Source organism: Thamnophis elegans, chromosome Z (assembly GCF_009769535.1).
Source record: "Thamnophis elegans isolate rThaEle1 chromosome Z, rThaEle1.pri, whole genome shotgun sequence".
Lineage (NCBI taxonomy): Eukaryota > Metazoa > Chordata > Lepidosauria > Squamata > Colubridae > Thamnophis > Thamnophis elegans.
Window position 1 is genome coordinate 111,655,211 of NC_045558.1, and position 13,646 is coordinate 111,668,856.

The 13,646-nt window shown below is 36.3% G+C and overlaps 2 protein-coding genes across 2 annotated transcripts; both read right to left on the reverse strand.

The window, feature by feature from the left end:
• Positions 1 to 4,478: 4,478 nt before the first annotated feature.
• On the reverse strand, positions 4,479 to 5,111 carry LOC116521494 (olfactory receptor 14A16-like). Its single transcript, XM_032236163.1, has one exon. It carries the CDS (start codon positions 5,109 to 5,111, stop codon positions 4,479 to 4,481), a length of 633 nt encoding a protein of 210 aa, XP_032092054.1.
• A 4,964-nt stretch (positions 5,112 to 10,075) lies between these two features.
• Positions 10,076 to 10,987, reverse strand: LOC116521495 (olfactory receptor 14A16-like). Its single transcript, XM_032236164.1, has one exon. It carries the CDS (start codon positions 10,985 to 10,987, stop codon positions 10,076 to 10,078), a length of 912 nt encoding a protein of 303 aa, XP_032092055.1.
• Between the last annotated feature and the right edge of the window lie 2,659 nt (positions 10,988 to 13,646).

Sequence of the window (13,646 nt, forward strand, 5' to 3'; positions counted from 1 at the left end):
TGCATATCCCATACTACAAAGAAAGAAAAGAAAAGAAGCGGGAGAAAAAGAGAGAAAAAATAAAGAAAAATAAATTGCGCAGCTGTTAAGTTACGAGTTCAGGGAGAGCCTATGGTTCTCAACAGATGGCTCTGCAGCAGACAATAATGGTGTTAGCACAAAGGCTAAGCCTCGGGGAGAGGAGGGGGGGAGGAGGGCGTCTGGAAGGGTTATAATGGTGGCAGTTGCAGTCAGTCACACAAGGTAGCCAGTCTCTACAGATGCCCAAGTCGTCTCCCCCTCCTCCTCTAGGATAATGTAGGTTCAATGAAGAGACCGAAAGTTCAGCAAACTGGGCAAATTTGATCGAAAGATACTGTGGGCGTCCAATGAAAGCACACGACAACGCCATCATCTGTCCACCACCCACAGCAGAAACAGCAGTCACAGAGGGATCCGTACCAAGATGAAAAGGGGGAAGGGGGGTCGACCTAAAGGAAACTGCAGTGGCAGCGACAAAGATTAGCCAACCAGTTTGGCCACTCTGGTGTTGAGAGCCGGCCACCCCTTCCTCAGGACGAAGCACCACGTAGATGCTGTGGGGGGGGGAGGGGAAAAGCTACAGTGGCGAAAACAAACCCGCCATTCAGTCCGCTTGATCATAGTAATAACCCAGTCCAAAAGTCTCCTTTCCAGGGGTAAAGCAGCCACTGGGAGTTCCCAAAGGCTCACCGTTGAAAGTAGGCAGGGCAGAGAGGTGGAACAGGCGCTAGAATCTCCAAAAAACGCCGCCGCTGTTGTCGGAATGGAGCTGGTTTCCTCGTCACCTAACGGCCGAGATGGTGCGAAAACCACTGGAGCCGCCAAAGCCGTTGAAACCGCCAAGACTGGTCTCCCTGGGTCTTCAGTGCAGATAGACAGGGCAGGAAGGTGGAACAGGCGTTGAAATCGCCAAAACACCGCCGCTGCTATCGGGCTGAAGTTATTCTCTTCATCGCCAAGTGGCCGAGGTAACGTGAAAGCCGCTGGGGCCGCTAGAGCTAGAGCCGCTAAAGCCTGCGTGGTCCAGGGTCGCCCCAAAGTGGTAACCCCTACAGTTGACTGGTCTCTCTGGATCCCCAGGGTCCTAGTCATCCCGGGCAAACCTCTTGTAGTTGGTGTAAGGCTGCTGCTTGAAGTTTTTTCCGGCATTTTCCGTCTGGGTAATTCAAGACAAGAGAAGCCTAGCAGCCATCTTCTAATAGGCAGATAGCAATCCCGTTTTGCCAGTTTTCGTACAGATTTCCCATGTCTAAGCCCTATTGCCATAACGTTCCCTCTATAGCTGCCAGTGATTGCAATTTCTCCATCAACCAGCAGAAATTTCTCCTTCAGGGTTCCTGTGATCTGTTTCTGGCTTCTGCTTTGGAATGAACAGCCATGAAGAGTTCTGACTCGCAGGTTCTCTGTGTGACGGACATTAAGGCAAGTTTTCTCAGCCATGGAGAGGAAGGAGCGAAGATGCTGCTGGTTGAGCACAAGATAAACAGGTACCCTCCGCCTGATTGCTGCATCATATAGATCTAAGAGAATATCAGGATCTGTGAAAATGTCCATGACTATAGCAGTCACCTGTAACATCTGGATTCTCATGTTTCAAAATTTCTTCTTCAACTAGCTTTAAATTCTCTTGTCATTTGGATGTTAAGATGGTTTCAGGAAAGCTAGTTCAATGCTCTGTCCCATTAGTATACAATCCCAGTCTAATGGTTAGGGGACATGTTACATCTCTTCATTTATATAGAAGTAGAAGGGGGGAAAAACCTCTGCAAGCAAAAATCACCAGTTTGTGGAAGGATAGTCTCGCACAGCTACAAATACATTTGCTTGAAAAAGCATCCGTTCTTCTGGTCACAGCTCCTTTGAAGTCATTTCTTTGGCTCAAGAGGAAGCTTGTGGGAGACCTTCCCCTCTGTGCTGCAGGGCTTACATACTCCACTTGTAAAGCTAATTTATGCATGCTTGTTAGCATCATGAACAATTTGCAATTCCATAGCTATTTAGAATGCTCTGGTAGCAATTATCCTATTGCATATTAACTTCTCATAATTGAATTTGAAGAATGCCAGCATTTCAAACATGGATCAATTGTGAAGACTTGCATGAAGCCTGTTCTGGGACAAGCCTCCTAACATGCTACTTTATTTTCAGCTTTTAAGAGATTTTACCCTCCATTTTAATAGCCTCTTACTTTCTGATTATCTTCATATCTTGTGACATTATTGATTTTCATGAATTCATTTTGCATGGCATACTCTTCCTCTATTAAATAATATGTCATTCTCTCTTTTCCTATTTTAAATGTCTATTATGCACTTCTTTATTCAACATTTTTAATCTAATGATAAGCTCTCAAATACCAGTAAAATTCCAGTGCTAGCTTCTTCATTATTTTGTGATTTATTTATTTATTTATTTTGCTAAGAATGAGGATGCTATAACATGTAATAACTAAATGGGGCTCTACCATGAATTAAATTAGGGGTCTCCAAACTTTTTGAGCAATTGACAGATTTTCATTCTGTGGTCTCCTCATAAGAATCAGCCCATCTGGAGTATATGTGAGTGATTTCCTATCCTTTCCTTATCTGGAGAAATTCCAAGAAATTGGTCTCCTCACAAATTCCTTTTGTATTGGTTATGATCACTGCTGTTATGATGGCTTCCAGAAAACCATTATACCACTCCTGAAAACCCCTATCAATTGTCAATCCTGTGTGTAGTTAATGTACATATTGCCCTTAGTCTCAACTTCTTCATATTTGAGTTTTAGTTCCATTTTTTTCCTTGTGTTTCTTGACTGTCATGATTGCAGATCATTTGCATTTAGAGCTATCAGAATAATGTTATCAATGTGGCAGATGACATTGATATTTCTTCCTTCAGGTTTAAAACTATACTCATTTTCCAATCCAACTTCCCTCAATATATATTTGTTATAGGATGGATAAACAAGTGGTGAATATTTAGCCTTGTTTCCAGATAAATTGATGTTTACTGTTGATTTAATATAATGTGATCTTTTGAGGTAAATTCTATTTCTTTAATTTATATATTTCTTGAATTCAAATTCTGTTATCTTCAAGAACTTTCAAGCAAATTGAATAGATGAATAAATGAATAAATGAACTGGAGCAAATTAATGGGCTAATTTTTTCCTCCATTATGGTATAGAAGAGTACAGATATAAGCTTGAAGGAAATATGAGGCACTATTACAAAAAGATATGCTAAGATGGAAAAAATAAAGAAAACAATCAAAGTGGGCCTATTTTGAGTCTGATATGAGAAGGAGGGAAAGAGAAACACTGTCAAGATTTCAGGGTTATGTTATTATAGTCTATACCACTAACCTTAAATTCTAGTATTGTTTATGGTTTCTACTTCATTAATTGGTCTATCTTACACAGCTAAGAGATAGCATAAATCTCTGTAGATCTGGTTATTTGTAGGGATGTTTCATTATTTCTTCAGATTTGAGAGAAACAAAAGGAACTTTGGAGTGTTTGAAAAGTTAGCACTGATCCAAATTTTGCATTGCTCTCTTTATAATGTAGTATATTTTAATATATAGATCAAACACATAGTTCCATATTGAAATATATTTTAAATGTATCTTCCTGTTGAATCATCCTGGAGAAAAACATTGCAAATTTCTAACAACTCGATATCTGATATTAAGGTGCACTGCAAATAAATAGCTGAATATACAGTCGTGTGAAAAAGTAACTACACCCTCTTTTAATTCTATGGTTTTCTGTGGCTTCTAAATTTTTGCTTAATTTTTGCAAAATAAGTGATGACAAGGTGTAATACATCATGTGTTGTTGTTCATATGAGGCTGTATTTTCCTACTGCTAAGGACCAGATGATTTTACCTTTAGCTAATATGTAAAACCATAGAACACAGATCATAGTTACTTTTTCACATGGCTGTATAACAACTATCAGGATAAAAAAGTTCTAGTGCCTACTATTAAATTTAAAATAGAGTTATAGCTTCTTTATGAGACAACTTTGTTCAGGTGTTAGGCTTCTCCTTATTCACCTTTTCTCTCACCACTTCTTTAATGCTTGAAAAGAGTAGGAAAAATACAAGCCATGTATGTGTTTAACTGCACAATAGAGTGTTCTTGTTTTATAGGGTGAACTTGTTTCACTTTTTGCCACTACAGACAGATAATCTATTATCCTTCCTTTATATGTCATTTGCTGTTCCAATAACCCTTTCATGGTGGACAAAGTGGGGCAAATTATGAAATAGTGTCATATCATTGTGATGTAGGTTTTCTCCCCCTTCACATGTGCATTATGGCCTCCATACATTTACATGTAGAAGAACTTGAGTAGCACTGGCATGGCATACACACATCATGGTTTTGAAGAAATAGCCAGATTCTGCTAAAACCTTAAATTCCATGAACATTACCAGATTCATCTAAAATGGTTCCAATGTAATTCTTACAAAGATTTTATCTCCCAGGAGTGTACCTGGGTGAATAAATTCAGCAATTGTAATGAAGTAATCAATCCAGAATCACAGAAGCACATTTCCACATACATCATATTCCTATATTTGATGCTATAGATGATTGGATTGAACAAGGGTGGAAGAAACGAATACAGAACAGTCACCCCAAAATCTAGGTAAGAACTGGTCTTAGAGGAAGGTCTCAGGTAGGCAAAGAATCCAGTTAATAAAAATACAGATACTACTATAAGGTGTGAAATACAAGTGGACAAGGCTTTTTGCCTTCTTTGTTCAGAAGGGATTCTTAGCACTGCCTTGAAGATCATGGCATAAGATACAACTATAAAACAACCAATTGCTGCAATGATACTGACCACAAGAACTCCAAGTTCAACTACATTGAAGGCAGAGCAGGATAGTTTTAGCAACTGTGGAATTTCACAGAAAAATTGGTTGACCACATTAGAACAAAAAAGGATTGAAAATATGCCAATTGTATGCAACATTCCATAGAGAAGTCCTGCGAACCAAACCAGAATCATCATTTCAGTGCAGGCTTTCTGATTCATCACTGTCTCATAGTGCAGTGGATGGCAAATGGCAACATACTGATCATATGCCATGACTGTCAGGAAGGATACATTAGACCCTAGAAAGGAGACAAAGACAAAGACTTGAGCAATACCATCAAGGTAAGAAATGTGTCTGTGTCCAGGAGGGAATTTATCATGGATTTGGGGACAATGACTGAAACACTGCCCAGGTCCTGCAGAGCAAAATTCATTAGAAAGAAATACATGCTGCTGTGTAATCGATGGTCAAATGCTATTAGACCTTCTATCGATGGACAAAGCCCTGACAGAGTTCCGGGACGTAGATGGACCAGCTGCTGTATCCAGTTCTACATTGTCAACTTGCTGACTCAGTTGTATCAGTGTATCAGGCGACCAAACTATAGATGCATGCTTGGCTCCTACAGTTTTAGATCACTTGGTGCCTTGAGATCGCTTGTTGATCCTATTAAATTCACAATCTAAGGCCTTTTGCCTGTGCTTGGCAGTTTTTTCCTCTACTCTAGAGGTTCTTTTTTGAGCCTTGGCCTTAGCTTTGATCTTAGTGGCTGCTGCTACGCTAGCTGACCTAGGCTTCGTAACAGCATTAGTATTAACTTCGGACCCCAGAGAAGAGTTAGTCTGATCCATGCATGACAAAGTGCTGTTGTCAGCCATTCTTGCTGGATCACTGAAACCTTGGCATTAGAAGGAGTGTGATTATAAATATGAATCACCACTCAGTTGCCACAGCTGTGGCCAGTAAAATTCAGAAATAAATCCCCTCCCAATCGGAATTGGCTGGGGTTAGTCACTTGAGGTCAGTCTAGATGACCTTTTAAGGATTTTTCCCACACAAATCCAGAATTCAAATTGGCTGAGTTCATTGACATGGGAGTGGTCTAGATGACCCGAATCCCCTGCTATGTAAGTCTAATGAGAAATCTGTCTCTGTCAATGAGCTGTCTAGTTACAAATTAACCGCCTCTAATAGAAGACTGCCCATACTTCTGAGTCAGATAGCCCGTGCACAGTAAAACCCCTTGGAAAAGTGCAGGAAAGAGGACCTTGTCACAAAATGGCTCCTTGTGCTGTCAATGCTGAGGCAAATGCTGTGGCTGCGGGTGGAGCAACAACCTCATTAAGAATAATGCTACTCCAGTTGTGCAGCCTCTCCCCTTAGTAGTGAAAGTCAGATCTGTCAAAGAAGGATTTCCAACACAGGAGAGAGGAAATGCTCCACTGCCGCACTGTAGCAACTCACAACCAAGAAAGCAATTCGGCAGGCAACAAAATGCAGAGCCTAAAGTGAAAGGAGTACCGCTGCCATGCTGCTGTTCCTACAAGCGACAAGAGCCCTTTAAACAATCAACTTTTTTCTCTTGCCTGTGCTTGTTCCATAACCGAGCCTCCGAACCACATGCCTATACATATACTGTTTATATCAGCAACTTCCTGTCTAGTGAAGAATATTTGCTTTGATTATAAAGTAAGTATTCGATCTGTAAGAAGCACACATATTAACATAGATTGATAGGATGAGAAACCTCACTATGTATTTGTTAATTTCACAGCTTTAACTGGGTTGAAGGGATAAAAGTCATATCCATAAAATGAAGAAAAATTGAACACTCCATTGGGAGGGCAGAGCATATACAGCAGTGGTTCTCAACCTTCCCAATGCCGCAACCCTTTAATACAGATCCTCTTGTTGTGGTGATCCCCAACCAGAGAGGAACAGTGTCTCGGTTCCTAAGAGCATCAAATATATGTGTTTTCCGAGGTCTTAGGTGATCCCTTTGAAAGGGTTGTTCGACCCCCAAAGGGGTCCCGACCCACAGGTTGAGAACCACTGATATACAGGGAAGCATAAAAATCATATATTCTGCTAAGCAAATAAAAATAAAGAATGAAGTGTTTTTAATTGGCAGTAAAGGAAGTATATTGACAAAGTCATTATAGCACTACTGTGATGCTAGCATAACTCCTATTATATATGCACCAAAACCTCACATTTATACACACACACACACACACACACACACTCTTCTGTGTTTCTGATCCAATAGGCCTTATTGGCTGCAATCAATCTCATTTCTTCCTTGTTGCCATTTTGGACTGGATTTTTATCTTATTCTTATTTTACAAATCATGCTTAAACAAAACATGCAAGTGGGAAATTACATAGCAATGACAAAAACAGATCTTATAAACTGTTCCAGGAAATGAGGAAAGCACAACAAAAAACAAACTATCTCCAAGTTAACTCACCTCCCTTTTTATACAAAGGAGAGAAAGTAAAATACAATCAGTCTTTCATGATTATAAAATATAATCCCAGTTAAACTTGTAGAGTTGGTTTCCTGAGTGACCGTCCTTAAAAAGCTGACATCTCCTCAAATAAAAATAAAATTTTGTGTTACAGCATGAGTAATCATGTGGCATAATTCTGAGGCAGAGTAATGGCAATGCAGATGAGCTCTACATTTTGAGGAATTTATTGACATATTTTGATTTTCCATATTTAAAAAATAAAATTCTTAGAGACCATTCTTCCTCATATATGGTGAATAAAGAGGTTTGTGAATCTTTACAGAACTCCAAATTTCTAGTTCTCTGTTTATTCCCTTCCCAGCATCCTGGACATCTCCAGATGGAAATGACACTAAAAGGACTCTTGAAAAGCGTGGATTGGACAGGCCACATAAAAAACTGAACATGATGCTCATAAATTAGAAAGTAATACCCACACAAATTAGTTAAATGTCCAAAGACTTTATTGAGGAAAGTTACTTGAGTAAATATAAAGTAGATAAGAAATTTCACAAATAAGGAAATAAATAACAAGGAAATATTCAAAACACGAGTGTGTGTGTGTATGTGTGTGTATGTATGTATGTGTGTGTGTATATATATATATATATATATATATATATATATATATATATATATATATATATATATATATGTATGTATGTGTGTGTGTATATATATATATATATATATATATATATATATATATATATATATATATATATATACACACATATATATATATATAATGTTTGTGCTGATAAATAAATAAAGGGAGACTAGTATAGATCTATTTCAAGCTATTTAGCTCTCATCAGCTAGCCATACCCTTGCTGGGAATCGAACCTAGCAAGGGTATGGCTAGCTGAAGAGAGCTAAATAGCTTGAAATAGATCTATACTAGTCTCCCTTATTTATTTATCAGCACAAACATAACAAATGTAACAAAAAGGCAACAGTAAAAAATATTGGGTTTCTGTCTGGATGGTCTCTTGTGACGAGCCGAAGGACAGAGAATGGAAGTGTGACCTTCCTCCCATATTTGGGCATACCAGGGGTTGTGACTTTAAATATATATACATAAATATAACATACATACATACATACATACATACATACATACATACATACATACATACATATATATGTTATATTTATGCTGATAAATAAATAAAGGGAGACTAGTATAGATCTATTTCAAGCTATTTAGCTCTCATCAGCTAGCCTTCCTCCCATACTTGGGCATACCAGGGGTTGTGACTTTAAGTATATATATATATATATATATATATATATATATATATATATATATATATATATATATATATATATACATACATACATACATACATACATACATACATACATACATACATACATACACACACACACACACACACACACATACATACACACATAAATATAACATATATATATATATATATATATATATATATATATATATATATATATATATATATATATATATGAGCAATTTTTTATTAGTACATTTACATGGAATAAATTTTAAAAGGCATTGGACAAATGGTGGCATAGATAACACAAAACCTGGATAAATCTTTTAGTATACCTTATCAGCAGCTTGGATGAAACAATTCTCTAGCTTATTTTAATAAAATATTATTCAGATGTACATCTATTTACATGTATTATAGATTCTTCAGTTATTAGACTGAATTATGCAACATTCCATAGAGTTATTATTTATCTCTTACAATTGACATTTGGTTGCACATTACTGTAAGGTTACATGATCTTCTATTACAATTATGACATAGACTTCTCGATTTTTCATATTGTTATGGTTACTTTGGATCAGTAACTCACTTTCTTAGTCCTAGGAAAGGGGCAAAGGAAAATCCCTTCTGAAAAACCTTATCAAGAAAAATGCAGTGGTTTTTCCAGGTGGATGGAAGAAGTTAATAAGACTGACATAAAGGAACAAAATGTCAAAGTGTGTGAACAATGAACAGTTAAGGAGAGAACAACATAAAGTCCTGTGAACTCATGGAAAACTTGTAGCTTTAACTAATCATATTGTGTAAACGCACTGTAGGGGAAATTATTTTCTACAGAAAGCACAGAGAAAAATAGGCCACATAGTTTAAACAACTTTCACTTAAACAAGTTTAAAAAATTACACTTGTTTTCCACAATACTATTGCATCCTTCTACTCACTTCACCAAAAATCAAAAGTAGTTATTCTATGGCAGGGGTCCGCAAACTTTTTAAATGGAGCCAATTCATGGTCCCTCAGACTATTAGGGGGCCGGATCAGCTGGGTGGACATGGTTCGGTGGCCGTGTGACTGGGTGGGCATGGCTAGGTCACTTGACTATGTGGGTGTGAACAATGCACTCAGTCAGAGGGTGGGTGGGGCAATCTGGGCAGGGCAGCCTTGTTGTCCTGTGTGGGCCAGATTAATGGCTTCAGTGGGCCACGTGCAGCCCCCGGGCCATAGTTTGAGGACAATTATAAGGCAACACAGAAGCTGCCAATCACCCACATTTAGCATCTTTAGAGTAGAGAAGAATGTTTACTGAGTAACTTCTTGAGTTCTACAATTCTTCTGGATTAAAACGTTGGATGTTCCTGCATCCCAATTACTACATGTCTCCCTTTTTAAATTATTCCTGTATTCAAAGAATAGTCAGGAAAATGCAAAATTGGGATAACCAGATTAGAAACAATGTTATTTTTTTCAGCATTTCCATAGTTTAGACAAGGCATATTTGATATTCCTATTTCTCATGCTATAAATGATTGGATTGAACAGAGGTGGAAGAAGAGAATACAGAACAGTCAACCCCAAATCTAAGTAAGATGGAGTGTTAGAGGGAGGTCTCCCGTAGGCAATGCCTGCACTTAATACTAACATAGACACTACAATAAGATGGGGAAGACAAGTGGATAAGGCTTTTCGCCTACCTTGTTCAGAAGTGATTCTTAACACTGCCTTGAAGATCATAGTATAAGATATAATATTGAAAGTAAAACAACCTATTCCAATAATGATACTGGCCATTATAATTCCAAGTTCAAATATATTGAAACCAAAGCAGGATAGTTTTAGCAATTGTGGAATTTCACAGAAAAATTGGTTGACAACATTAGAACAAAAAAACATTGAAAAAGTTCCACTGGTATGCATTATTCCATAGAGAAGACTTATAATCCACACTAGAAGTATCATTCTGATGCAAGCTTTCAAATTCATCACCATCTCATAGTGCAGTGGATTGCAAATGGCAACATACCGATCATATGCCATGACTGTGAGAATAAATATATCAGAAACTATTAAAAAAATTAAGAGAAATATTTGAGCAACACAACCAAAGTAAGAGATGCATCTGTTGTCCATCAGAAAATTTATCATGGATTTCGGAACAATAACTGAAACTACGCCCACATCTTGAAGAGCTAAATTCATAAGAAAGAAGTACATGGGGCTGTGCAGTTGATGATCAAAAGCTACTGCAGAGATAATGAGAAGATTTGTTGCTACAGTTGCCAGATATAACACAAAGAACAAGAAAAATTGTAAAAGATGTATTTGCCGATTTTTTGAGAATTCCTGCAGCAAAAAGTGAGAAATGGTTTGATTCTTCATATTTCATTTAGGATTAAGATGCAGGAATAACTGCAAGGAAGCAGAGAAGGGAGATGCAGTTACATAAAATTAGGGAAATGGCATTTTGATATGTGTTTAGAACAGTAAATGAAAAAATATATCTGAACAGAATGAAGAGGGAAAAAATCATGGAAAAAATAAACATAGGATATGCATATTAAATTATTAAGTACTTTCTTATTCATTTCTACCTATCTGTAATCTACCTGTACTAAAAAACCAACCACCAACCTCGTATTTTCCATCTTCCATATTTCCAGTTTGACTATTTCATGTCTTGATCAAAAGGATTGCCTAAGATTAAGAAAATTGTGTTGAAGTCTACTTTCAGCCCTGGACGTATACTAGGAATATTTGGATTAGTAAAAATTTCACACCATTTGTACAAGATTGTGATTATGTTGAAAATTGTAGAATGTGTTATGTATGGTGCTATGTGTTTCTAGAAGAAAAGCAATGTAAATCTGACAAATAAATATAACAATAAATTGTTCTCCCTTTTATTTGGGAATCTTGACAGTAGAAATTGCCCTCTGGATACAATGTCTTTGTGTGGTTTTTTTTGTGTGTGTGTGTGTGTGTTTTATATGACATACAGATAGTTCTGTTTTTCTGAGTTCTCTTAGCATCTATTTGAGGAAAAAAGCAAATAGTAAACTCTAAATTTAATACATAAATGCTTGATTCCTAAACATGCATTTAATGAGATATAATTAAACAGAACAAAAAAAAATTATGTACAACATAACTCTTATCTTGAATTTAACTAGTTGGTATTATACATAATAAACATATTGGAAAACATTTTAAAAAGGAAATCAGATAGTATGGGTAAAATGAATTAATTATTCCTTTTGTCAAGAGAATGAAAGTCATAGCTCAATTTGAAAAACCAGTCTCCTATCAAGTACAAATCTCTATACTCTCAAGGAGAGTTTGGCCACAATATGAGACACAGACTATTACAAGTATGAACTCTGACATCTCAGACATCTCAGTACTTCTTTCAACAGTGTGGAAAAAGATTTTCAACAATTATAGTTTAATTTTTAAAAATAAAAAAGACACTTGGAAATATTAAAAGTATTTCTTTTATTCATATCCCAAAAGATTTGAAATTAGTTTGCTGATGCTATTTTTCCATAATTCATCCAATTTTCATATAATGAAACAGCTATCTGCAATTTAAGAGAATCTGTGTTTTTTTCCTTAAGAATCCTACAGACCAAAATAAAACTGACTTTTATATGCTTATTAAGATAATTAGTAAACAAAAAGGACTTCTGTGTGCTTATTAATATAATTAGCCATTAATAATTATAGCTATCCCAAATGCCCCAGAACGAGTTATTGAATAACACAAAAATATCTCAGACTGATGTTAACAGAATTCCTTGATTACAGCAGTCCAAACTATGAGACATAAAACAGATAACCCTAACCCATAGAGACCTAATAGATTCCAATAACTTCATAGAACCTATGGAATTGGTATTGAGAGTGCAAGCAAGCAAAATGATAGCTCATTGTTGTATTCCTTGCCACATCCCTTTCTAGAATCCATTTTATACTTGGGTACACTGCAAATATAGACCTAAACCATGGGTCATAGAATGTGGTATAATGTAATCTCATGGAGACCCATAAAATATCTATAATAGATTAAATAACACAGTAAAATCATAGAAATCAATAAGAAGCAGTAAATAAATTTAAAAAGGCAGTTTCTAAAGAGAGATACATGTTGGAGAGATACAAATCAGTGTATGCATCCTCAATTTTGTTATGAATTATTGTTTTCAGCAATACATTGTTCCCTGCAATAAAGTAACAAGGAGAAATTTTCCTTTGTTTTTTCCACAATTTCAAGAATATGAATAAATAAATCCCCGTGTCAATCAGAAGGAAAGTCATACCTCAATTTGTGAAAAAAACACTCTTCCATCAAGTACAAACCTCTATTCCATCCAAGAGAGTTTGGCCACAAATTGAGGTGCAGCCTATTACAACTATGAACTCTGAGATCTCAGTATTTCTTTCAGCAATGTGAACCTACTTGTTCAATAATAATACCTTAAAAATACTAATGCTAATACTAAAAAACAATACTAAAGTTTAAAAATAAAACAGTTTGAAATATTATCATTTATTATAATATATAGATATTATCTTTTATTCATATCCAGGAAAACTTGAAATTAGTTTGCTGATGCTAATTTTCCTACAAGTGATATAATTTTCAGGTAGTGAAATACCTATCTGCAGTTAAGAGGATCTTCATGTAAATGTTTATTATGTTATTTTTTTCCCCACAAGAGTCTTGAAGACTAAAATAAAACTGACTTCTCTGTGCTTCTTAAGATAATTAGCAAATAAAATGACTTATCTGTGGTTATTAACTTAATTAGCTATTAATGACTCTATAGCTATCTCCAAAGCTCCAGTGCCAGTTATCTTGTAACATAAATATATCTCATAATGATGTTAAAAAGAATTGGGGTTGCAGTGATTCCAGCAATTCAAACAGATGAAATATGAATCAGGTAAGAAGCACTCCCTGAACCATGTCTCATCACTTGGGATTCTCTTTCATCTCTAGGTTTTAAGAAATCCCAACCTCGCTGGCCTCCCTAGGAGA